Source organism: Lynx rufus, unplaced genomic scaffold (genome assembly GCF_022079265.1).
Source record: "Lynx rufus isolate CCGP_SWC_20201006 ecotype Redwood Valley unplaced genomic scaffold, mLynRuf1.p SCAF_8, whole genome shotgun sequence".
Classification (NCBI taxonomy): Eukaryota; Metazoa; Chordata; class Mammalia; order Carnivora; family Felidae; genus Lynx; species Lynx rufus.
The window spans coordinates 30762343-30786537 of NW_025814896.1; the positions used below are offsets into that span (position 1 = coordinate 30762343).

The 24195-nt window shown below is 50.2% G+C and overlaps 1 protein-coding gene across 6 annotated transcripts in view; it reads left to right on the top strand.

Annotated features, from left to right (window-relative positions):
- SMOX (spermine oxidase) overlaps positions 1–24195 on the top strand; it is a 50445-nt gene that overhangs the window by 22213 nt on the left and 4037 nt on the right. For 3 of the 6 annotated variants that reach the window (XM_047068212.1, XM_047068210.1, XM_047068211.1), the window contains 7 exons: positions 3233–3466; positions 7002–7228; positions 11708–11881; positions 12045–12804; positions 13376–13536; positions 15414–15503; positions 15953–16430. In XM_047068212.1, coding sequence (XP_046924168.1) covers positions 3259–3466; positions 7002–7228; positions 11708–11881; positions 12045–12804; positions 13376–13536; positions 15414–15503; positions 15953–16090 — 1758 coding nt within the window. In that variant the 5' untranslated portion in view covers positions 3233–3258 and the 3' untranslated portion in view covers positions 16091–16430. Of the gene's footprint in view, positions 1–3232; positions 3467–7001; positions 7229–11707; positions 11882–12044; positions 12805–13375; positions 13537–15413; positions 15504–15952; positions 16431–24195 lie in introns of those variants that run through there. The other 3 variants (XM_047068214.1, XM_047068213.1, XM_047068216.1) reach the window with 3 other exon arrangements.

Below are 24195 nucleotides of genomic sequence, written 5' to 3' on the forward strand. Positions count from 1 at the left end.
TGAGAACTGCGGCGGTCCCCCCCCCCCCCCTTTACTGTATAAGCAAGGCGGTTTTGGAGGGTGGCCCCGGCCGGGGGGGGGTGCTGATGGAGCCAGGACACCAGCACGCCGGCAGCGGCCCCCCAGTCCTGGGGGTGAGGCACGCGGGCGGGGCGGGCGGCAGCGCCACGTCGCATCGCGGGGTGCCTGGCAGGTGGCGTCAGCGGCAGCGGCAGCTCCGAGCACCCAGTGTGTTTACCAACGTGACGCCACCCCGCGTCGTCTCGGCGACCCTTCCTCCCGCTGGCCGCCCTGGCCGCCGGGTGCAGGCAGCCACACCCTCCCCTCTAAATTTAGTCCACCGGAAGGAGAACCTGGGGGCGGGGAGGGTGGCAGGGCGCAGGGAGGAAAGGACCCAGGCCACCCGACCCCGTGCTCCCAGACGCCCAAAGGAACCTCGCTGGAGGGAGCGGGGAAGGATAGGAGAGGGAACGGAGCTGCAGGGAGGAGGAAAGGCGGAGCCGCACCGCGTTCTCCTGGAAGGGGGCGGGGAGCCCCGGCCTCCAGCGGAGACTCGGCCTCGGAGGGCTCTGGGCCGCGGGCGCCACCTTCCGGCCGTCTAGGGAACTGCCCGGGCACCCAGGCGGTCGGCCTGGGTCTGGGGGTTTGCCTGGAATTTGGGGGCGGGAGTGGGGGGACAGGCCCGTCCAAGCCCAGGTGCCCAGGTATGGCGTCTGCCGGCGGAGTGGGTGGCGGGAGGCATGAGGAACAGCCCCAGCGTATTTAGAAAAAGACCCTTTAGCTAAGCCTATGATAAAGAGATGTTGGGGGGCGCCATTCAAGGTGGGGGAAGCTTTAATGATCAGACCAGATGTAAGAAGTCAGTATGTAGCTCGCTAGCTCCTTCCTTCCTTCTTCCTTCCTTCCTCTCCCTCCCTGCCTCCCTCCCTCTCTTTTTCTCTTCTTCTCTCCCTCTCTTTCTTTATCTCTCATTCTCTTTCCTTCCTCCCTCCCTCTTTCTTTTTCTTTCTCTTTCCCTCTCTTGTCTTTCTCTTTCCTCCCTCCTTCTTTCTCTTTCTTCCCTCCCTTTCTTTTTTTCTCTTTCTCTGTCTCTTTCTCTTTCCTTCCTCTTTCTTTCTCTCTGTTTCTTTCTCTCTCATCTCTTTCTCTCTCCTTCCTCCCTCTCTCCCTCCCTTTTCCCCCTCCTTTCTTTCCTCCTTCTCTCTGTTCCTCCCTCTTTCTCTTTTTCTTCCTTTTAATTTCTCTGTCTCTTTTTCTGTCTTGTCTCTTACTCTCTCCTTCCTTCTACCCTCCCTTCCTCCCTCCCACTCTTTCTTTCTCTCTCTCTCTTTCCTCCCTCCCTCCCTTCCTTTTTTCCTTTTTTTCTTCTTCTCTCTTTCCTTCCTTCCTTCCTTCCTTCCTTCCTTCCTTCCTTCCTTCCTCTCTTCATTCCTTTCTTCCTTCCTGCCTGCCTGCCTGACTGCCTTCCTTGCCAGGAATGAATATCTGAATGGTTACTGAGGTACACACGCATACATAAAAAAATGACACAAATCCTACCTGTCCGGGTCGGTGGATCTTTGTATGTATACTGTGTGGCCACCGTTCAGATCAAGATATATATTCCTTCCACCCCAGAAAGTTCCCTCCTGACTGTTTTCAGTCATTCCTGCCCCTGATCTCTCTTCTGTCACCACAGATTCATTTACCTCTTCATGAGCTTCGTGTAAGTGGAGTCATACAATATGTACTTTTTATCTCTGGCCTCTTTCCTTCAATGCAATGTTGTTGGAGGGCACCAGTAGTTTGGTTCTGTTTATTGTTGAAGAATATGCATGAAAATGCTGCACGTAGTGCAGTAGATTTATCCATTCTCCCGTGGTTGCTTCTGCTGTTTTGGCTCTTATAAATAAAGCTGCTATGAACATTCCTTAGCGTGTGTGTTTGGTGGACTACGTCCTGCTTCTCTTGGGCGTATTCTGGGTGTGGGGCTGCTGTGTCATTGGAAGGGTTATACTGAGCTTTGTTAGGTAGGGGAGACAGTTGTTTTATGTCCCCTGTCTGCTGCACTGCCCGGCAGCCACCTTCCAGACACCCTCCCTCCCCTGTTGTTAGTAGGTCCTACCACTGAACCCTCAGCAAAGACAACTGGAATCGAAGTTGCTTGGGTCAGGGAGGGAACAGAGACAGGATGAGAGCCGAGCGGCCCCTTGGGATGGCCCACAGGCACCTTGGAGCCCTCGTGGTCACTCTGGGAATAGGCGGTAGCCTCTCCCAGCACTGGGGCGATTCAGGGACCCCCCTTGGCTGCCTAGCCATCAGCTCCCTAGCCTGGCGTCTCTGAACAAGCTGGCTTAGTGTAACTGTCAATTTGATGTCTGGCCTCTGGTGCCATGGGTCCTCACAGTCCACCGTTTCCTGGGCTCCTTGCTGCTTTGCGGTGACTGAGGGGCTGGGTGGCTGGGGGAAAACAACCAGAGAACTACCCGGAATAGCAGAGGCTCGTCCGATACCGGCCTCGTGGCACTTTCTGGGGGGAGGGCGGGACTATGTCCTGCCCACCAAATTGCCACTTCATTCACACTGTGAAAGACTAACAGAAAGCTAGAGGAGGAGAGAAGGGGCAAAGGAGAAAGAGTGCCAGGGAAGAGCCACGCACGGGAGGGAAAGTAGAGGGTCCAGCGCTGTGTGTGCAAGTGTCCTGCGGTCTGTGTGAGCATCTTGGGGTCTGTGTGAGCATCCTGTGGTCTGTGTGAGTATCCTGGGGTCCGTGTGAGCATCCTGTCGTCTGTGTGGGCATCTGGGATTGGTGTGAGCTGGACCACAGCAGCCGTGTCAGAGCGAGCTTGTTCAGGGACAGCAGTGTCAATAGTCTTTTCTTGAATTTGGTCTTTTTGGGTCATCCCCTTCCTGGCTGGCTCTAGTCTCAGCCTTGGGGAATAGGCAGTGTGCCTAGCAGGTTGGGGGTGGGATTGACGGATCCCAGGGGCTTAGGGTGGGTTCCCAGCAGTCCTGCTTGCCGGTGGGGGCCCACAGTGCATATTTTCTACCTCTCTCCTTCCCTCTGTCTGTCCTCCTCCTTGCCACATCCTTTGGAGATGGCTCCTGTTGTCCAGGTCTCCGGAAGAGCAGGAGGGCTCAAGAAGGTCCCCCCCTCCCCCGCCCCCTTGAGGGCAGAGCTCATGAGTGTCCCATGGGACAGGTGGGAAGTGAAGGCAGAGCAGGTAAGCTGTGACACCCCCGCCCCCTGCAGGTTCCTAGAAGGCCAGTGCGGACGGTATGCAAAGTTGTGAATCCAGTGGCGACAGTGCGAATGACCCTCTCAGTCGTGGCCTACGGAGAAGGGGACAGCCTCGCGTGGTGGTGATCGGCGCTGGCTTGGCTGGCCTGGCTGCAGCCAAAGCACTTCTGGAGCAGGGCTTCACGGATGTCACTGTGCTCGAGGCTTCCACCTGCATCGGAGGCCGCGTGCAGAGCGTGAAACTCGGTAAGTGTCCCCCCTCCACCCGCGCCAAGGTCACCTTTTGTCCTTCAGTGCTCTGGCCCTGCCTCAAATCTCATTATTTTGGTTTTTCCCTGGGATAAGTGGGCCTTTGCCAGAAGCTTCCTTTGCCCTCTGAGCAACCCTCTGAGGTGGGCAAGATGGGGCTCTGGCCTTCGTGTTTGGAACATGACCTAGAGTTCAAGTGTTTAGGAAGGAAAGGACACCCAGGCCAGTGTCTCGGCAGTGGGTGGACCAGTTTCTGCTTCACAAGAAGAGTAATTCTGTAAGTTCTTATTAGTCATTACCTCTTGAGTGTGAATTAACATATCATGACTGAGAGCTAGTCTTGGGACAGTAGGAGCTCAGGGCAGCAGAGTGGTTGGGACTTGGGGCCTCCTTGTGGGTGATGGGCAGATCTTAGCATTGCCTGGGAAGATGATCTGTCCAGGTTACAGAGTAATGAGGCCTCTGGAGAAAGCCTCCAGGTAAGAGACTTTCCCCAGGACTGGGCAGATTTTACCAGGGGTGGGGGAATTGCCTGAAATGCAGCTGGAGGTCAGCACTTCCCAGCCAGGGGGTCTGACCAATGAGAGACCGAGTGGGTAGGGACCACGCTCGATGGCTACCCTCCAGAGGATTTTGTGTCTCTGTTCCCACATGGGGTAGCAGGGCCATGCATTTGATCGTATTGAGAGTCTTCTAGGGTGTTTCCTGGAGGGCAATGTGAGGTTGTGTCCATCTTCTGCTGAGACACACAGGACTGTGTGGCAGGGGAGGATGGAAGTGCCATCCAAAGCACTCATAAACCTGGGGAAAGCTAGCAGGAAGCCCTGGGACGCTTCGCTTGACATGTGATTGGCTGGCTGGGAGCCTTAGGGAAGGGGCAGCTCCCATTGTGGTTCCTGAGTCTTGATAAGACATTCAGTGTATGACGCAGAAACAGAAGATGAGGACAAATGGCCCAGTCTCAGGGGTAGCTGACAGCTGGGACATGCCACGCATGGAACAGGCGGCGGGGTGAAGAGATGGGGTGCGGGAAGCTGCGAAGAAGTGTGATCTGGTGACCTGTTGGCGGTGGGGGTCTTCCTGACTTGGGGGACCTTGGGCAGACTTCAGGTGATGGGGAGAGTTGGGCAGGTAGCAGAAGGGGCCATATGCGTGGAGTGATGTATGTGATCAAGGCAGACTCCGTCAGGAGCGGGGAGAGCACGTCCTCGGGAGGGCGAATTTGCGTGTGTTGTGTGTGCAGACATACGGGGCTGAAACCAGGGGCGGACCTGCTACGGTGTGAGGCGGTGGCTCTGAATCTCAGTGGTCGGGGCAGGCGTCGAGAGCCAGAAGCCCCAGGGACACTGGATGGTGCTGGTGCCCTTTGATGCAGGGGTGTCACAAGGATCGCAGTCATAGAGGGGCAGGCAGGCGAGGGCAGGAAATATCTCTCGACCAGGGCCTGCCCACCCCCCCTGTTGCAGAGCCTGGGGAATAGGGGTGGGGTGCTGAGTTTGCTGCCGACCTCAAGCTCCTCACCTCATTCCTGCTTTTGCCAAATGTCCATCCAGGAAGGGTGCTGTCCCACGCCTGGATGTCACTGCCCAGTGACTGTGTGGTTTGGAGCTCCCTGCGTGCCCTGGGGAGGGTCCAGGCCCCTCCCCGAGGTCTCTTCCTCTCTTGGGAGCTCAAACCAGGCAAGACACTTTGGGGAACCCCAAGCCTGAGGAATTAAAGGGGGATTAGTAATAAATACTCTCAATGCCCACTAGGAACCCACTGGAAGCAGGGCACTGGGTTTTTAGTTTTTTGGTGCCATCCCATCTGCCCACCTTTCTGGACAAAGGGACATACACGTTCCTGCATCTTCTCCCAGAGACCTCAGGAAATCTGTCTCACTCGCGGTAGCATGAGGTTGACCGTTTTGTTCTCTTGCCTACTGTTTGGCACATACATATATACAGGGCTATTTTTAGTAACTAGTGGTTTAATTAGAAACAGCCAGGAGAGGGGATGCACAAAAAAAGAATGGCCAGTTCCTGGGGTGAGGGGTGATTGTTGTCTGTTATGGCATATCCAATAACTATAGCTGCATAACAGATCACCCCAAAATGTAGTGGTTTACAACAGTACCGTTTTATTTGCTTAAGTTCAGTGGGTCGGGAATTTGGGCAGGACTCAGGCAGGTGGTTCTTTCACTGGTCTTGCCTGGAATCTCCCACTCGCCTGCAGTCATCCGGTGGCTTGACCGGGGCTGGTTTGTTTATGACAGCCTTACCCATTTGTCTGGTGGTTGGCACTGGCTTTTTGGCTGGGCCACGTGTCTCCAACAGGGTAAACCTCTCCATGGTGGTCACATTCTAAGAGTGTGAAAGTGGAAGCCACAAGATCTCTTGAGGCCTGGGCTCGGAAGCCGCAGACATCACTTTCACTGCATTCTGTTAATCAAAGCAAGTCACAGGGCCAGCCCCGATGCAAGGGGTAGGGAAATGGACTCTACCTCATGATGGGAGGACTGGCAAGGTCACGTTACAAAGGGCTATGTGTACAAGGACAGAGGAGGAATTACTGTGACCGTCTCAGCAAAAAACTTAACTGCACCCGATATCTTGACTCAGCCCTCCAAAACAAAACAAAACACCAAAAAATGTTCCTCTCTCTTCCCCTTGCTTTGCTTCAACTTCCTTGGGAACTAGACAGGGAAGGAGACAATGTGCCACCATCCCTACAGCATCGGAAGAGGAAACTGAGGCCCAGGCACAGAGGCAGCTTGCCTCAGAGCATCTGGTACCTTGGCTCTGGATGGGATGGTGGGACCAGCACCAGCTCTAGCCCTGTCCCAACTTGGGTCCAGGAGTTGCCCCCTGCCCTAGACAGACTCCTGGGGTTCTGCCACCTAAGGTTTTTCTGCCTTAGGAAGACAGAGTTTAGTTTTCTCTGGAAGTCTATTTGAGACTGCCTTCAGGAGGAGTCTTCCAACCTGGAATGTTTGCCCTCCCTCCTCTGCCTCAGACTGAGCTGGGAGGGGGCCACTTTTTGTCTGGGATCGGGGCTTAGGCTCCGGGGCCACTGGAGAATGTTGAGGGATTGGAGTAAGGTCAGATGAGGACCTCGGGCCAGAGGACCTCAGGTAACTTCTCTCCCCTCACTGGGACCACTGTACCCTCAGGTGCCCACACAGTATCTCCTGAGGGAGAGCCATCAATGAAAAAGGAGGGCTCAGGGTCTGGTGTTGTGTTAGACAAAGGTGGGATGGAAAAGCAGAGCCTTGTAACTAGTCCAGTGAAGCGACTCTGGGGGCAAATCACAAAGGCATTCAGGGTGGCAGTTATCTCAGCTGTAAAGTGGAATCCATTTTGTGCCACATGTAGTTTCCCCTGGGAACTTTTCACTGAAGACTTTGGTTGGTTGCCAGATAGGGGCCTAATTCCCCTTCCTGCTCTGTTGAGGGGATGGAAGGATCCTCTTGGAGGAAGAAGGCTGAGGCAGTGTTCTGGCCCTCTGTGAAGAAATCCCTGCCCCTCTAAGGGCCTGTTGTTGTCACCGTCAGGACACGCCACCTTTGAGTTGGGAGCCACCTGGATCCATGGCTCCCATGGGAATCCCATCTATCATCTAGCAGAAGCCAATGGCCTTCTGGAAGAGACAACTGATGGGGAGCGCAGCGTGGGCCGTATCAGCCTCTACTCCAAGAATGGCGTGGCCTGCTACCTCACCAACCGTGGCCACAGGATCCCCAAGGACGTGGTTGAGGAATTCAGTGATTTATACAACGAGGTGAGGTGTTAGCAGGGCAGCTGGACCCATGGGTGTGGGAGGCGGGGAGCACGCCGGCAGTGTGGGGGGAGTTGAGTGCCTGCTGGGGTCTTCTATGATCCTGGTTATGTCTTTGCACACTCTCTGGGCCCCATATTTGGAAAAGCAGGACAATTTGAGGACAGGATGAAGGTGAGGGGTGGAGAAGTACGAGGTAAGAGGTCACTGATACAGATGATTACATGTCTTCAGAAAAGCCTTAAGCACCTTTTATTAGATTTATTACTGGGTACTTGGGTAGTGATTGTTGTTGTTGTTGCTTTTGGATACTCTTTTAAGTTGTAATTTTTTAAAACTTTATTTTCTGGGGCACCTGGGTGGCTCAGTCGGTTAAGTGTCCAGCTTCAGCTCAGGTCATGCTCTCATGGTTCATCAGTTTGAGCCCCACAGTATGGAGCCTGCTTGGGACTCTCTCTGCCCTTGCCCCACTCGCACTCTTTCTCTCTTTTAAAATAAATAAATAAACTTAAAAAAACAAAAAACTCTTTATTTTCAATTTTTTCCCAATATATAGAACTATAACTGATTATATTACATGTTGATTTTAGCTATCTTGATGAAGTATTATTTTAATGCTAATATTATATCTATTAACATATTATTTTGATTTATATTCTAATAATATTTTAGAATTTTATGTATATAATACTATACCAAATCATGAGAATTTTTTCTTTCTATTAACATATTATTTTAATTTATATTCTAATAGTATTTTAGAATTTTATGTCTATAATACTATACCAAAACACGAGAATTTTTTCCTTCTATTAAGATATTATTTTAATTTATATTCTAATAATATTTTAGAATTTTATGTATATAATACTATACCAAAAAATGAGAATTTTTTCTTTCTTTCTAATCCTCACACCAGCATTGTGCAGAACTTTCTGCAATAATGGAGATGTTTTGGACCTGCACCGTCCAGTAGGGTAATTGCTAGCTACATGTGACTTTTGAGCTCTTGAAATGTAGCTAGTAAAACTGAGGAGCTAATTAACTTAATTTTAAATTGCCACAAATGTCTAGTGGCTACCGTATTGGACAGCACAGCCTAAGACCACTTATTTCTTTTCTTGCTGTATTGCACTGGATAGCATCTCCAGTACAGTGTTGGATAGAAGTGGCAATGACACGCATCCTTGTCTTGTTCAGGTTTTTAAAAAACTGTTCATAGAGGTGCCTGGGTGGCTCAGTCGGTTAAGCATCCGACTTTCCCTCAGGTCATGGTCTCATGGTTTATGAGTTCAAGCCCCATATTGGGTAAGCTTGAGCCCTGCCACAGGTGAGCTTGAGCCTTGCCTCAGGATTCTCTCTCTCTCTCTCTCTCTCTCTCTCTCTGCCCCTCACTCACTTGTGTGCTCTCTCTCCCTCTCTCAAAAAAAAAATGTTCATATTTTTAGTATCTTTCAGTGGTGCTGCGAACTGCACTTAACAAGCAAGGTAGCACGTAGGTCTTGCCTTCTGATTGCTTGTCATTTGTAGCATAATGACCCTTCACTCCAGGTCAGTAAGTTGGCCAAAAAGCACCTATTGTACATCTTCTGGCTCTTGGGTATGGAAAAGGAGAAATGACTCTTGCTTTGGGGATGGTCCTTGTTCAGTGGAGGGCAGGCATGCTGTGACTTATATGTGTACACCCACAAGGTATGTTATATGCAATCCCATGGTACTGTATGTTCTTACTCATGTGCTAGGAGACTGAATTGTTAACGAGCAGATAAGAGCTAGTATTCTTCAAAGTAGACCTTCCTGGTCTACTGGGAATTAGTCACGTCCTGAAATCCAGGTTATTGTGAGTGCTTTCAGCATGGATGCCTCTTGAGAATGACTTTTCAGGGTCCATGACTTACTTATTCTCTTATATAAACTTAAAAGTAGATCATCATCAGTTTCTGCTTGTGGGTTTGACTTTTGAAACGAAGAGTGTGACTTGTGGAGAGTAGCATGGATAAAATGGGTTATCAGTCCGAGGGGTGATGCTTTGGGTTGGCAGGAGAAGGTGTTAACCCTGAGGAAAGTGATCGATTTATTTGTGTGTGGTTCCTAACCAAAGCTGGAGGCCATTCTGAAGAGATATGCTCTAAGCATATGAAGCCCTGCCGGAGGGTGACTTCACAATAAATCTTCAGCCTCCCTCCAGAGGTGACTTCGAAGGGCTACTCATTTCAATCTGTTACATTTGTTAACAAATAAGTGAATTCGTGCACTCGTGTCATATAGAGCTTAGTCCCTAGAGCAAGACTACCTTGATTCAAATATTAGTTCTACTACTTATTAGCTGTGTAGCCTTGAGCAAGTTGTTGGGGGCTCTCTGAGTCTTAACTTTCCTCACCTGTAAAACAGACATAGTTAAACCCACTTCAGAATGTCACGAGGATTAAATGAGATCCTGATGAAAAGTGCTTAATGAGAATTGGGGTGAATATTATTAACTGTTACAGGCCTGTGCCATTTCCCTTGGTCACATTGGGAAGATGTAATTTAATCCAGGACAGAAGACTGTACCCATAGGACAACTCCGTGTGCAGGCCAGGCTGTCCCAGTTGGTGGTGGACACAAAGAATCGTGTTTAGATGGACTAAATTTATCTGTCCTCAGCTGTACATTCCGGCCTTTGGTCAACATAAGCTAAAGACTGGCTACCATGTTGCTTATCACTCAAGGAAGAAAACCCAGGGAGGAGGAGGCACACTGAAAGCCTGACTCCTTGGCAGTGGTACTGGGTGAGGAATTTGCTGAGGACTCCAGTTAAGGCCAAACGCCCAGCATCGTGTGACTGTAGGGAGGAAAAGTGAACAAGTTAACTCATCTTCTTCTTTAGACTGTATGCTACAGAGACATGTTTAATTCATGTTTCTATCTCATGTGGAGGCTTTTCCCCGAGTGGAATGGTAGGGGATGGGTATTGTCACCTTCCTTTCTCTACCCTGCAGCCTCAGGGCCTCTACCAGGGCTGGATTGCAGGGCAGACATGATTCCCGTGAACGTGTGCTGACCAAATTCAGACTCGCTTTAGGAAGGGAACCACACCACTAATTGGCACCAGCCATAGATGTTTGGCTAAGGAGCCCACCTGTTGCCAGTGTCCTGGGAGGGAGAGGGCGTGTGCTCATGCTCACAGCCCTTCAGTGATGCCAGGGTCCAGAGTCCTTGACGTGACTCTTAGTCATTCATGCCCCACCCCTGACTGCCTTTCCAAAATCATCTCTTGTAACTTTCTCTTTCCTCGCTGCCCTCTTCAGCAAGACTGAGTCGCTTACATTCTCTCTCCCCGCCCTCATTTTTGAGTATGCTGTTCCTTTTTCCTGAAATACTTTTCCTCTGTCTCTCACTGCCAACTGTCCAAGGTCATCTGCGTTGATCTCAAAACCTGAGGGTTATTTCCTGTCACAGCGCATCCTGTGGAAACAGCCCAGTTATGAGATCTCCCCAGTTTGAGTGAAGGCAGGGGCTCAGGGCTGTGTCCGTCTTCCTCACCGTTACAATCTGTGTTTGGCATGGCCCCGTAAAAGTTTGTTGAGTGAATGTTGGGACTCAGACCTTGCCCTCTGGGGATGCCATGACTGGCCCAGGACTGGCTTAGTTTCTTCAGGGAGATCTGCCTAGTGTTTGGTGGGAGTTACGTGCCTGGCAGGCATGGGACGTAATAGGACCCTGCTCTAAGGGACTGTTTGTTGCTTTCTGTTGATAAGGTATGGTTTGGAGTTCTTGCCAAAATATGCCTGTATTTTCATTCCTTGGGACACTGGAGCCTCCCTCCCCACCACATGCCCTGCCCCAACATGGTCATCTTGCTTAAATATGTCTGAGTTCTGCAGTAAAGGGGCACTTTGTGTGGACCTGAGCAGGGCCAGGGAGGGGCTCCTGGGAGGTCAGGTTTCAGGGCTCCTCCTGCTCCCTCTCCTCCAAACACTGTCCAGGCAGCAGTTCCAGACTGCCCTCCTGGGAGAGGGTACGCTTGGGCAGGAGTGGCAGGGAGAGGGTTTGGGCATTTGGTTCTTGGAAAAGTGAAAGGTGTGCAGACCCAGGTTCTGCAGTGGGTGGTCTGCTAGGGGACATAGCGCCCTTGAGGGGGCGGTTCCTTTCCCACCAGGCACCAAATGTTTTACTTGGTTTTCAGCAAGGGCCCTGCAGGAGAGCCTCCAGGGCCCCGTCCCTCCTTCGTAGACCCACGGGGCCTTAGATGGTGATCTGGAAGCAAGTAAGCTGGCTGGCTGTCCAGGACAGCTTGCCAGCCCTGAACCTTGGCCCTGTTGGTGTAGCCTGAGCGCAGCACGGAGTGCCACACTGATTCACCAAGGATGAGGAGCCATGGGCTCAGCATATCTGGGAGCATCGGGAACATGGGGACTTCTGAGCTGGGGTCCTTTGGTCTGAGATGGAGGGAGGTGCGAAGAGAGGTGTGTTTTCAGTCTCCTGGGGTTTCTCTGGCAGGTCTATAACTTGACCCAGGAGTTCTTCCGGCATGGTAAACCAGTCAATGCTGAGAGTCAGAACAGCGTGGGGGTGTTCACCCGGGAAGAGGTGCGCAACCGCATCAGGGATGACCCTGACGACCCTGAGGCCACCAAGTGCCTGAAACTCGCCATGATCCAGCAGTACCTGAAGGTATCCTTGTCCTCTCAGAACTTTGTTGAATACAGATGCCAGAGGGAAGAAGACGGATCCTGGGGCATCTGGGTCCGAGGAGGGCGGGGCTGCTCTGAGGTCCCGTTCTGACCCCTGCCTGAGACCTGGTGGTCACCTGGCTCCTCTCTGGCTCTTCCCGCAGGTGGAGAGCTGTGAGAGTAGCTCGCACAGCATGGACGATGTGTCCCTGAGTGCCTTTGGGGAGTGGACCGAGATCCCCGGGGCCCACCATATCATCCCTTCGGGCTTCATTCGGGTTGTGGAGCTGCTGGCCGAGGGCATCCCCGCCCACGTCATCCAGCTGGGGAAACCAGTCCGTTGTGTGCACTGGGACCAGGCCTCGGCCCGCCCCCGGGGCCCTGAGATTGAGCCCCGGGGCGAGGGTGACCACAACCTTGACGCCGGGGAGGGCGGCCAGGGGGGAGAGGAGCCCCGGGGGGATGGGCGGGATGAGGACGAGCAGTGGCCGGTGCTGGTGGAGTGTGAGGACTGCGAGGTGATCCCGGCGGACCACGTGATCGTGACCGTGTCGCTGGGCGTGCTCAAGAGGCAGTACACCAGCTTCTTCCGGCCGGGCCTGCCCACCGAGAAGGTGGCCGCCATCCACCGCCTGGGCATCGGCACCACCGACAAGATCTTTCTGGAATTCGAGGAGCCCTTCTGGGGCCCCGAGTGCAACAGCATACAGTTTGTGTGGGAGGATGAGGCGGAGAGCGGCACCCTCACCTACCCTCCGGAGCTCTGGTACCGCAAGATCTGCGGCTTCGATGTCCTCTACCCGCCTGAGCGCTACGGCCACGTGCTGAGCGGCTGGATCTGCGGCGAGGAGGCCCTCGTCATGGAGAAGTGCGACGACGAGGCGGTGGCCGAGATCTGCACGGAGATGCTGCGGCAGTTCACAGGTGTGTCCCCGCGCCGCCGAGCCCGCTGCCCCCTCCCGGTCCTCTGCCACCCTCTGCATCTTCTGCGCCTGCGGTGGCTCTTCCGCATCCCCAGATGGTGCAGCTGAGGGGCGTGCCCACTGGGAGAGCCCGCGCCCCCCCCCCCCCCCCGCACGCGCTTTGGAACTTGAAACCCTGAAAACCGTGGGTGCTGTGTTTCTTCTAAGGGCTGACGGTAAAAACTCAGGTATCACCCCCAAACCTCCGATCGCCCATTTCCTACCCATACTGCCCTGCTGTGAGATGCATTTGTGTGTCACTGTCAGATCCTCTGAGTTGAACATTTTTCATATAGGAAATCGAGGGACCCAGAGAGATGAGCTGTTTTGCTGGGCGGTCCGCAGGGAGGCACTGAAGGGCCAACAGCTAGAGCCCCCAGCCTCTCCACCCCTCTTCCTGCGTCCCCCTGCCTGCTGGCGGGGGCTGGTCTTGCAGCCAGGGAGGTGGAGTGCCAGTTGTCCGCTCAGGGGTGTCCTCTGTGTGCAGCCATTTATCATCTTCCTTCCCCTCGGCTCTTGCGACTTCCCAACAGGGAACCCCAACATTCCAAAACCTCGGCGAATCCTGCGCTCGGCCTGGGGCAGCAACCCCTATTTCCGAGGCTCCTATTCGTACACGCAGGTGGGATCTAGTGGGGCAGATGTGGAGAAGCTGGCCAAGCCCCTGCCATACACCGAGAGCTCCAAGTTGGCGGTGAGCGGGGTGCAGGGTGAGGAGGTCCTGGGGGGGCGGTGGGGGGGGGCGGGCAGGGGTTTTGTGTGTGGGTTTGGTTGGGAGGGGAGGGGGAGGGTGGTGTTCCGCCGAGGGGTGACGACAAGCTGAGGCAGACGGTGTAGCTCCTGTGATGAAGGAGATGATGAAGGAGAAAGCAAGGTCACGTGCACTTCACATCTGAAAGAAAAAATGGAATCAAACAGATATTAAAAGCTTTCTTGAGGTTGTAAAAGCTGAGCCATTTCATGTTCTGCTCTAGCCATTAGTTACATTTAGTTGAAATTAATTATGATTTAAATTAATAGATTTAAAGATTTAGCTCCTTGGTCGCACTGGCCACATTTCAAGTTTGATAGCCACGTGCGGCTAGTGGCTGTTGGATTGTGTAGCTATAGAGCATTTCTAGCACCATGGAAAGTTCTGTTGGACAGCGCTCATTCAGTAGGAGTAAGTTTCCCCAATATGTTTTATTTACTTTTCCCCCCTAATAAGTTTCAGAAAATAAAATTGAGAGTACTGACCCTCCCCTAAATTATATCAACTATATAATAAATAATAGAGAAAAATAATAAATCTGAGAAAAACAATTGTATATATTTCTGTTTTTATAAAGTGGACTTCAAGTTTCCCCCATCAAGCAGACACATACAAAAAAAAAAAAATGTTAAAACCCAGCAGGATTATATTTAAAACAGTTCTTTGGTGTAATTGGTGAAGAAGATTTCCAGCGTGTGTTGGGCATGCCTGGTTGTGCTCAGCGGGAGAGAGGAAAAGGCCCTTAGATGCTACAGCCATCCTCCTGAAAAGCAAACCTTCTCTTGTCACCTTCATCAAGTTAGGACTAGTGCATCCAGCAAAAAGCAAAACAACATGAAAGTAACTGGGGCCTAAAGCAGACAGAGTTTGCTGGGGCCTGAAGCACACAGAGACACAAAGGGAGATCCAGAGGTAGGTATCAGGACCCAGTACCATTGGCACCTGGCTCCGTCTTCAAGGCCACTTTGTGGTTCTAGAGGGCTGCGAGGCTACCAGTCTCAGGGCAGACAAGGCAAAAGAGAGGAACCCCTGGGGCTGAGTCAGTGCTTCTAAACCACAGTACACTTGAAGCTGATTGGCCAGAACTTAGTCACGTGCCTGTAGCAGCTGCTAAAGAGGTTGGGATGCGTCATTTTTATTCTGGATGGCAATGAATCCAGTTAAAAATCAGGGCTTTGTTACCGAGGAGAAAGAGCAGAATGGATGTGGGAGTAGGCAGCTCGCCTACTTCTGCCACGATAAGCCTCCCCCCACCCCTCTGCGGCTTAACGACCTCTGTGGGCTCCTTGTTGGTGGGTTAAAGCTTGCACTTCTCAAAGTGAGTGGTCTGCGGACCAGCAGCATCAGCATCATGTGGGAGTGTGTTAGAAATGCAGACTCTCAGTGCGCCCCAGACCTGTTGAATTAAAACCTACATTTTACCGGGATCCCCAGTTGGTGCCTTTGCACATTCAGTTTGAGACACAGTGGGATAGAGTCCAAACTCAAGTTTGGAATGCAAGCACTTGTAGTTTGCCTGGACCCCTACCTACACAGCTTGCTTTCTCGAGGTGGAGCCCCGGCTGTACCAAAACTCTCACTGTCCCTTGCTTTGGTGCATTTTTGCCCTCATTTTTCCTTCTTCTTGAAATGTCTTTTGCCTGTTTGTTTACCTAGCATCTTCTGAGAAGCAGCCCAAAGGTCCTGTCCTCTGGGAAGCTTTGTGCAATCCCCCTTACAGGGGGCCTCTTTTCTGGGCTCTCAGCACCTTGCCCAAACACCCATCAAGTCACACATGACGCCGTTTAGTAATTGGGTTTCGTGTCTGGCTTCCCCACCAGCAAGGAAGCTCCTCAAAGCAGCAGCCCGGTCACCTTTTATCTTCCAAGTGCTCAGAACAGTCCCTGGACCCTAATAGGGGCTCCATAAAGGTTTGTTAAATTACCGCCTAACTTTATTGAGTGCTTATGTTCTTCCAGGTTCTAAGTGCTTTAGATACATTGTTTCAATTAATCCCTACAACCACCATCAGAAGTAGGTGGTATAAACCCATTTTGCAGATGAGAAAATCAAGCCTTAGGAAGGTTAAACCATTTGCCCTGAGTTCACTAGTAAGAGGCACCATGAGCCTCTGAGACTGCAGATCTGGGACTCCTAGCAGCCTCAGAGCAGAAAGAACTGAGACCTGGATGTCTGGGGAAGAAGCAGGGGAAGGTGGCCAGGTGGGATGGGCAACTCCTCATCCTGTGGAAGCAGCGATACCTGCATCTCAGGTGCCTGCTCTCTGACTTGTAGTACGGATGGGGGGTTCCTGGGGCAGACAGGTAGCCTCCTAGCCTTTCTTGCTCTTCCCCCCTCACTTCCCCATCCCCTGGCCCAGCCCATGCAGGTGCTGTTCTCGGGTGAGGCCACTCACCGCAAGTACTACTCCACCACCCATGGTGCTCTGCTCTCTGGCCAGCGCGAGGCTGCCCGTCTCATCGAGATGTACCAGGACCTCTTCCAGCAGGGGACCTGAGGGCCCTCTTCACTCCTGAGCGTGTTCCTTAAAGAGCCACTAACTCGTGACTGCCAGCCCTGCCCTTTGCTGCCGTGTGCTCCTAATTTCCTAATCCACTGTAGAATGGATTTGTACCTTTCGTAGAGCTAGACACCCCGACTGGCTTCAGATCTGGTCCTGTAGCTTTTCCTTTTCTCTGTGCCGGGTGGTGACCAGGGTGGGGCCCGTTGATTTACCTCTGTGCTCTGACCTCTGACCTCTGACCTCCCTGTGCCTCCCCTCCCCTCCTGCCTTGTCATTGTAAGTGCCTTCAATACTTTGCATTTTGGGATAATAAAAGAGGCTTGCCCTTCCCGTACCCCTCAGCTCGTCTCTTCCATTTACCTCAGCCTCTTATGTGTGTGTCTGTACTTTTTGTTAGCATATCCTCTTTGAATGAGGGGATGGTGGGAGGGCTGTGGCCTGGCTGTGCCCCCAGAAGGTAGGGTGCCTGCCTTACTGGAAGGGGTCTCCCCTCACCTCAATCTGTTTGTGGTTGTTTGCCTTCCTGCCGGCGAGACCCCTCAGGGATAAGGGCTCCTCACTACTCAGCTCAGCTCCTTCAGGATGGGCCTGTGTCTGCCCACCGGCCCTTTGCTGGACTACTCAGAGCCCTACTGGGTGGCATGGCCACATGGAGCGAAGGTGAGTTCCATGGGAGGGGACATCTGTTGTGGCTCCATGCCAACCTCAGATGCATTAATTATCAGTCAGTGTCACCTGGCTGTGGGGCCCTAGGTCTGACCTTTGGGGTGGCTGCTGTTGACTTCTGGGAAGGTGGATAGGGTGGCCATTTTTTTTTTTTTTTTTTTGTGATATACCTAAGTATTTCTCACCTGCTGTATTCCAAGGGCCTATCACTTACGGGGGGCAGAGGGGGGGCGAGTAGTCTTTTCTGCTATTTTTTTTACTGAGTGAAAGCACACACATCGCATATACATACAGTCACTTGCACACGTGTGCACACACGCATACACTCACCTGTGTGCACACACAGTACATCCACACATCCACACACCTACATACACTCACTCCCACACAGATACAGCACCCCACACCCTTACAGCTACACACAACTACATTGACATACACAAGCACAGAACCTTAAAGAACAGTTAGTCATTTTATTACTGCAGATTTGACTCCAGATTGCTAATGATAGAGTTTGAATTGTATAGACTTGGGGGGTTTGGGTGGTGGAGGAACTTGTGGAAATCCAGGTTCGGCACCCCCCCCCCCCCCGGCCTGACTCTGTGTGCACTTAGGTTGGGCTCCCTTCTCACAAGTTGAAGGCACTGCCCCTAACAGGACTCTACATCCTGTCCTCTGTTTCCTTGGGTTATGGTGGAGATGTCTAACACATAGACACGCCTACACACATGCCTACCTGCACCTCCCGACACACCCTCCCTGCATGCACACCCGCCATGCCCACACAGCTAACAGGTGTCCTTGCTTCACCAAGGTTGGTCCCCCCTGGAGTTTAGGTCAGGGGTTCATAATCGCCTGCCACATAGCTTAAAAGATTGTAACTGTATAAAAATTATAGGAGCAGCTAAAGATGTGGTTCAAGCTCAAAGTCATGAAAGGATCCGTGGAGACCCCTCCCTCCACACCTGCCCCCAGTACCACTGTTGCTCCCCACACCCCACGTGATTAGTGCCTTGTGTGTCCATTTCTAGATATGTCAATATAAAGATGGGCCCTGCTCTCTCCTTTTCGCACAAAAGTGACCAAGTATTCATCCTGTCCTGCATTTTGCTTGTTTTAGTCGACATAATGTATCTTGGAGATCATTCCGTAACAACACTTAAATAGACCACGTAAATTTGGACCTTGCTTTGGTCCAGGGGTGTATCTCCCTCCTGGCCCAGAGTTGCTTTGCAAGAAGCATCCTCTGTTAACTTGGCCTTGGGAGGCAGTGATCCAGTGTGCACCCTCCCCGTGTCCTGGATTTTCCCCACTAACTGTGGTGGGATGGTAGAAGTGGCCTGTCACATAAGTATGGGGGAAGAGAGTAATAGGTAGATTCTGAGGCTCACTGGCAGGGGAATTTTAAAGGACTCTATGAGGGTCAGAGGGCTATAAATGTTTATTCTATGATTGCACGCTGGGGAGCTTCAGGTGTGGGTAGCGGGGAGGGAGGGAATAGTCACTTAGAGCTGGCCACCTGCCAGGCAAGGTGCTAGTTGTTAATGCTGGGTGCACGGGTCTCTTAATTTGATATGGATGCCAACTCAGGCTGGGGAGGGCAGTTTATCCCCATGGGGAGACAAGTCTTACAAGAGTTAAGTAATGGCACCCAAGGTCATGGAGGTCTGACTCCACATTGCAGGCTCATTCTATTTATTGAACCATGTAAAGAAGAGGCCACCAAAAAAAAAAAAAAAAAAAAAAAAGGAAAGAAATCTGAGGCCATTGCTGGAGAGAGTGGAAATGGGCAAGCCACACTGGGAAACTCTGTGGCAGATTCTACTGAAACTGGCGTGTGCCCAACCAAGGGATAAGAATGCATATGGCCACCAAACTTATGTACCAGAATGTTCATAGCGACATAGTTTGTAATAGCTAAAAACTGGAAGCGGCTAGATGTCCATCCATAGTAAAGCAGGCGAACCGTATTACCTCCATACAATGGAATACTACATAGCAATAGAAAAACACAAGTTGATATTTGCAACATTGATTAATTTCAAAGACATTATGTTGAGTGAAAGTAGCCAGTCACAAGGCTATATGCTGTATGGTTTTTTTCTGTGAAGTTGAAGAACCTATAAAACTCTTGTGTTAGATATGAGGGGACAGAGCAGTGCCTGGGAGGGAGTAAGGGGTGCTTTCTGGTTACAGAACTATTCCATATTTTGATCTGGGTGGTGGTTGCATGGGTGTATATGTTCGTAAAAATGCACTGGGTTACACACTGAAGGTTTATGCACTTTTCTGTGTGTGTGATATAACTCAATTTATGAAGTTTAAAAAAGAGTCTGAGGACATCCTTCCCTCCACCCTTCCATCCAAAAATATACGGTTGTGTTGACCCAACAAATTTCCTCCTTGCAACAGGGATGACATCCTGAGAGCAGATAAAGGGAGGAAGGACCTACTTATGTCCCTCTGGCTGCCTGGTGATAAGGACTGGCCTTGTGTTTACCAGTATGTCACCATTTATCAGACTCCTTGCCTATGTCCCCTCATCTAGGCACCTGCAGCCATGTGAGGGAGGTGGGGACTGTTTCACAGCAGGGGAAATTGAGGTTCCCAGGACAGTGTGGGATTGTGCAAGGCCATGCAGCTTGCAGGGGATGCCATCTGAGGGGGAAGGGAACAGCCCTGGGGGAAATGTGGGGACAGGTATGGGAGCGGTGGCCCTGGAGAGTTTGCCAGAGCCTTCCAGGGTGCTGCCTCCCTATCAAACAATCATTTAATGTGGGTAGCATTTATGATTGGCAGCTTCAAAAACAGATTTGAGGCAGGGGTGCCTGGGAGGTTCAGTCGGTTAAGCGTCCGACTTCAGCTCAGGTCATGATCTCATGGTTCACGAGTTCGAGTGCTGCGTCGGGTTCTGCGCTGACGGCTCAGAGCCTGGAGCCTGCTTTGAATTTTGTGTCTCTTCATGTCTCTGCCCCTCCCCAGCTCATAATCTGTCTCTCTCAAAAATAAATAAAACATTAAATACACATATTTGAGGCAGATAAATGCAAGGGCCATTCAGAAGCAAGACAGATTAGATGTACCAGGAACACGGGATGAATTCCTTGCTGTGACTAAGTCTCTGAAGCAGCCTTGGCCTTGACTGAAACTCAAAGGACTCTATCAGGGGTGGCAAATGTGGCATGCTCGGGCCAACACCCACGTCAACGCCTGCTGTACATTTCCTGTCACCTAGAGAAGGTCACGTGAGAGGAAATTTCTTTTCTGGTCATAGGATTCTAGTAGGATAGTTGCATGATGTCTTGTGCTGTGGGCATCAGTGACCTCATGAGCAAGGCTTTCAGTTGTGGCGATGTGGAAGCCTCAGAATTGTTTCTTCAAGGGGCCTGGGGTACTTGGCAAGTACCGTGCCTCTCCACCTTTGCTGCTATGGGACAGGTTAACTGCTCCTACTTCGTGGGAGCCACTTGGAATGTCTGCACTGTGTACAAAGGTAGGAGAGAAGCATCTCTGATTTGAGTTTCCCTGCATTGACTTACTTGGGCCTGTTGAGACGAGCCCAAGGGTAAGCCCAAGGTGCAGAGCGAGGTGGGCTGCTGGTTCAGTTCTAGAGAACCGCCTGCCTAATTAATGGTCTGCCAAACATAATGGTAGAGTTACACGAGGCCGTGTTTTCTCATAATGACTGGCTGTGCCGTTTGTTGAAGCTGCTCTTGATTTAGGCAGGGTAATCTAATCTCAACCGAACGGAAGACTTGTGGCCCTAAGGTGGCATCCAGGACATCTGAGCTGATGGTAGGCATTTAATGTAAGAAAGGAAGGGGTTGCTTCATACTGTTTAATTGGAGATGTGGATACAAAATCTGCTCTTGCCTTTCATGATTTTGGCAGTGGTTGTTGGACGCTGATTTTGCAGGTGTGTTCAAAACCTGGCTTTCTGTTAGGGGATGCAAAATGTCAGGCATGTTTTATTTCAATGAGCTCAGTATTGGAGCAATTTTGAGGCAACCCTCTTAGGTTTCCCTTGTCTGTTCTCCCCTTCAACCCCCGAACCCCCCTGTCTCTTCACTGTCAACAGACAACAATGTCTCCCAAAGTGTCCTTCTTCATAGGCTCACTAGAAGCCATTGGAGGCAACTTCCTCTGCAGGTCTACAAATAGCTAATCTAAACACCCATCCTTATAGGGACCACCCTATCCCCCCCCCTCACTCCCCCATCCCTGACCCCAAAGGAAGTATGTGACCCTCCACTTGTGCATCTCATGTTCCAAACTCAGGGACCTTGCCTCACCTTTTCCTCTCCCCCTTCTCTCTACTCCATCCTTCCCATCCACATTTCAAGATGCTCTTGTCTTTCCATCACCCTCTCCTCTTTCTACCACCTTCCCTTGCCTTCCTTTCATGCTAGTGTTTCTACACTTGCTCTCTGCATTCTCACTATCCTTACCCTAGCAGTTGGTGGTGGGGATCCTTAGGTTGCAGAGAGAGAGAGAGAAAGACACACACACACACACACACACACACACACACACACACACGGGAAGGGCTGGGTTGGCTCCCCTTCTCACTAAGGCTAGCAGAGGCAGGGAGGATCCCTGCTGACTCCAGGGTCTCTTGAAGTGAGGACGACCTCATCGTTTGAAACCTGTCCTTTGGCGCCATCTGCTGGCCGTATAGGACTACAGCCCTCTTGGCTGCAGGGAGAACGTGTGTGCCCTGGATTCTCTGTGGTCTTTTCTGAATTCAACAACAAAGAGACCTCCCAACAAATCACAGAAAATACCTTTAATTTATGTTGAGTAAGTGGGTAAAATAACATTGTAACTTATTCTGGAGTATCGTTTATTTTTCATTCTTAACAGTAAAAAGGGACCTTGTTGGCCCTGAGATGAGATTTTTTTCTCTCCTCCCTCCCTCCCTCCTTCCCTCCCTCCTGCCTTCCATACCCTCCCGTTCTCTTCCGTTTCTCTACCAGACTTTTAGTGTTTTCCTTTTGTATGCCAGCCTCAAAGAAGATTTAATTATGCTTTGAGAAATACATTCACTAAGTAGATGAGTGAACGAATGAATAAGAAATGTGACTTATTTGGTTTCCCAAACAAAGTTGGACGGTATGATTTAAACTCTTTTAAATTTATGGAGTTTGTTTTATGGTCCAGCATATGGGCTCTCTTGGTACATGATTTATGGGCTTGCGAAGGATGTGTTTTCTGCTATTGTTGAATGGAGTGTTCTGTGGATGTTGATGATATCCTGTTGGTTGATGGTATTCTTGGTTTCTTCTATATCCTTGCTGATTTTCTATATAGTTCTAGCAATTGTTGAGAGAATAGTGTTAAAGGGTCTAATTAGAATTTTGTATTTATGTATCCTTTTCGTTCTATCAGGGTTTTTTTCTTTTGTGATATCAGTAGACTATTTTAGAACAGTTTCAGATGTAGGAAGAAGTAAATATATAGAGTCCCCTCCCCCAACCATCTCCCCTATTATTAACATTTTTTTCATGAATATTATATGCTTGTTACAACCAAAGAACCAATGATGGTACATTATTATTAACAAAAGTCTCTAGTTGATTCAGATTTCCTTAGTTTTTACCTAATGCCCTTTTTTGGTTCCAGAATTCCACCCAGGGTACTAGGTTATATTTAGTTGTCACATTTCCTTAGGTTCCTCTTGGTCGTGACATTTTCTCAGACTCTCCTTGTTTTTGATGATCTTACCAATTTTGAGGAATGCAGCCAGGTATATTGTACGATTACCTCTCTACTGGAATTTTTCTGATGTTTTTCTCATGATTGGACTGGGGTTGTAGGTTTTGGGGAGGAAAACCACAGAAGTCAAGTGCCATTCTATGTCATCGTGTCAAGTGTAGGTACCATCAACATGACTTAGGACTGTTGATATGAGCCTTGCTCACTGGTTGAGGTTGTGTTTGTCAGGTTTCCGCACCGGGAGGTTAGTCTTTTCCTCCTTTCCGTGCTCTGCTCTTTGGAAAGAAGTCACTTTGTGCAGCCGCAAGTAAGGAGTGATGCTCCCCTTCTTTAGAGTATCTACCTTAATTTATTTGGGATTCTTCTGCCCAGGAGCATTGTCTCCCCCCATCCCAATCCTTTATTAATTTATTCAGTTATTTTTATGTATCAGAATGGATTCATGGGTATTTATTTTATACTTTGGATTGTCCAATACTACTTAATCTTGTTATTATATTGTTCCAGCTTTGATCATTGGGAAATCTTTCAGTGGACTCCTATGTCCCTTGGACATACCCCCATCAATGTGTGTGTGGCTTGTTTTTGTTTTTGTTTTTTTCTTTTTTGGAGTGCTTCTTTACTTTCTGGCACTACAAGATATTCTAGGCTCATCCTGTGACATCCTGCCCTAGTCATAGAAGTAGACACTTCTGTACGGAATCCTAGCCCTTTTGATAGGGCGCCTGGGTGGCTCAGTCGGTTAAGCATCCAACTTCGGCTCAGGTCATGATCTTCACGGTTTGTGAGTTAGAGCCCTGCGTGGGGCTCTGTGTTGACAGTGCAGAACCTGCCTGGAATTCTCTTTCCCTCCCTCTCTGCCCTCCCCCCACCCTCAAGATAAATAAACTTAAAAAAAAAAAAAAGAAACCAAGGTTTGGGCATTAGGTGTGCTTGTGCCACGGAGGTATCATTGCTTCTAGGCTCTCTTGGCTGACAGAGCTGTGTGTATACTAACCTATGTATCTACACATCTGTGAGTATTTCTTAATGTACCTATCCGTATCTGTGTTAGGTGTGAGTTCTTACTGATGTCTTCATCACCACATGGATCATTCTAGCCTCCTCCCATCCCTTTCATTCTGAAGGACATTTCCACTGGATGTACGATTCTGATGGGCAGCTTCTTCAGTACTTAAATGCTGTGTCTTTCTTCTGGCCTCCATGATTCTGATGAGAAATCCGCTGTCTTTACAATTGTGTCTCCCTACAAGAAGGTGTCATTTCTCCCTTGCTTGTCTGAAGATTTTCTCCCAGGTTGCCAAAGCTTTAAGACTCAGCATCCAGGTAATCCCCTTTAATGAGCTTTCTGGTGATTTTACTGTCTTATCCATAACTCCCTGCCCCTTCTAGAAGTAGATTTCTGTCTTCTGAATTCCCAAGGCGCTTCAGTTTGATTTTTTACTGCCATCATCGTACCTGCCTTGTTTGCCAATAATGCGATCATGTGTCTTAGGTGGTTCGCAGTGACTGCCTCTTCATATCCCCATAGCATCCAAGTATTTAACAAGGCTACAAAAAAGTTTATTAAATGGATGAAGGTAATAATATAATTGATATAAAATTCCCAGATTTATTAAAATTTATTTATTATTTATTTTGAGAGAGAAAGCACAAGTGGGGGAGGAGCAGAGAGGAGAGTGAGAATGAGAGAGAGAAAATCCCAAGCAGGCTCTGCA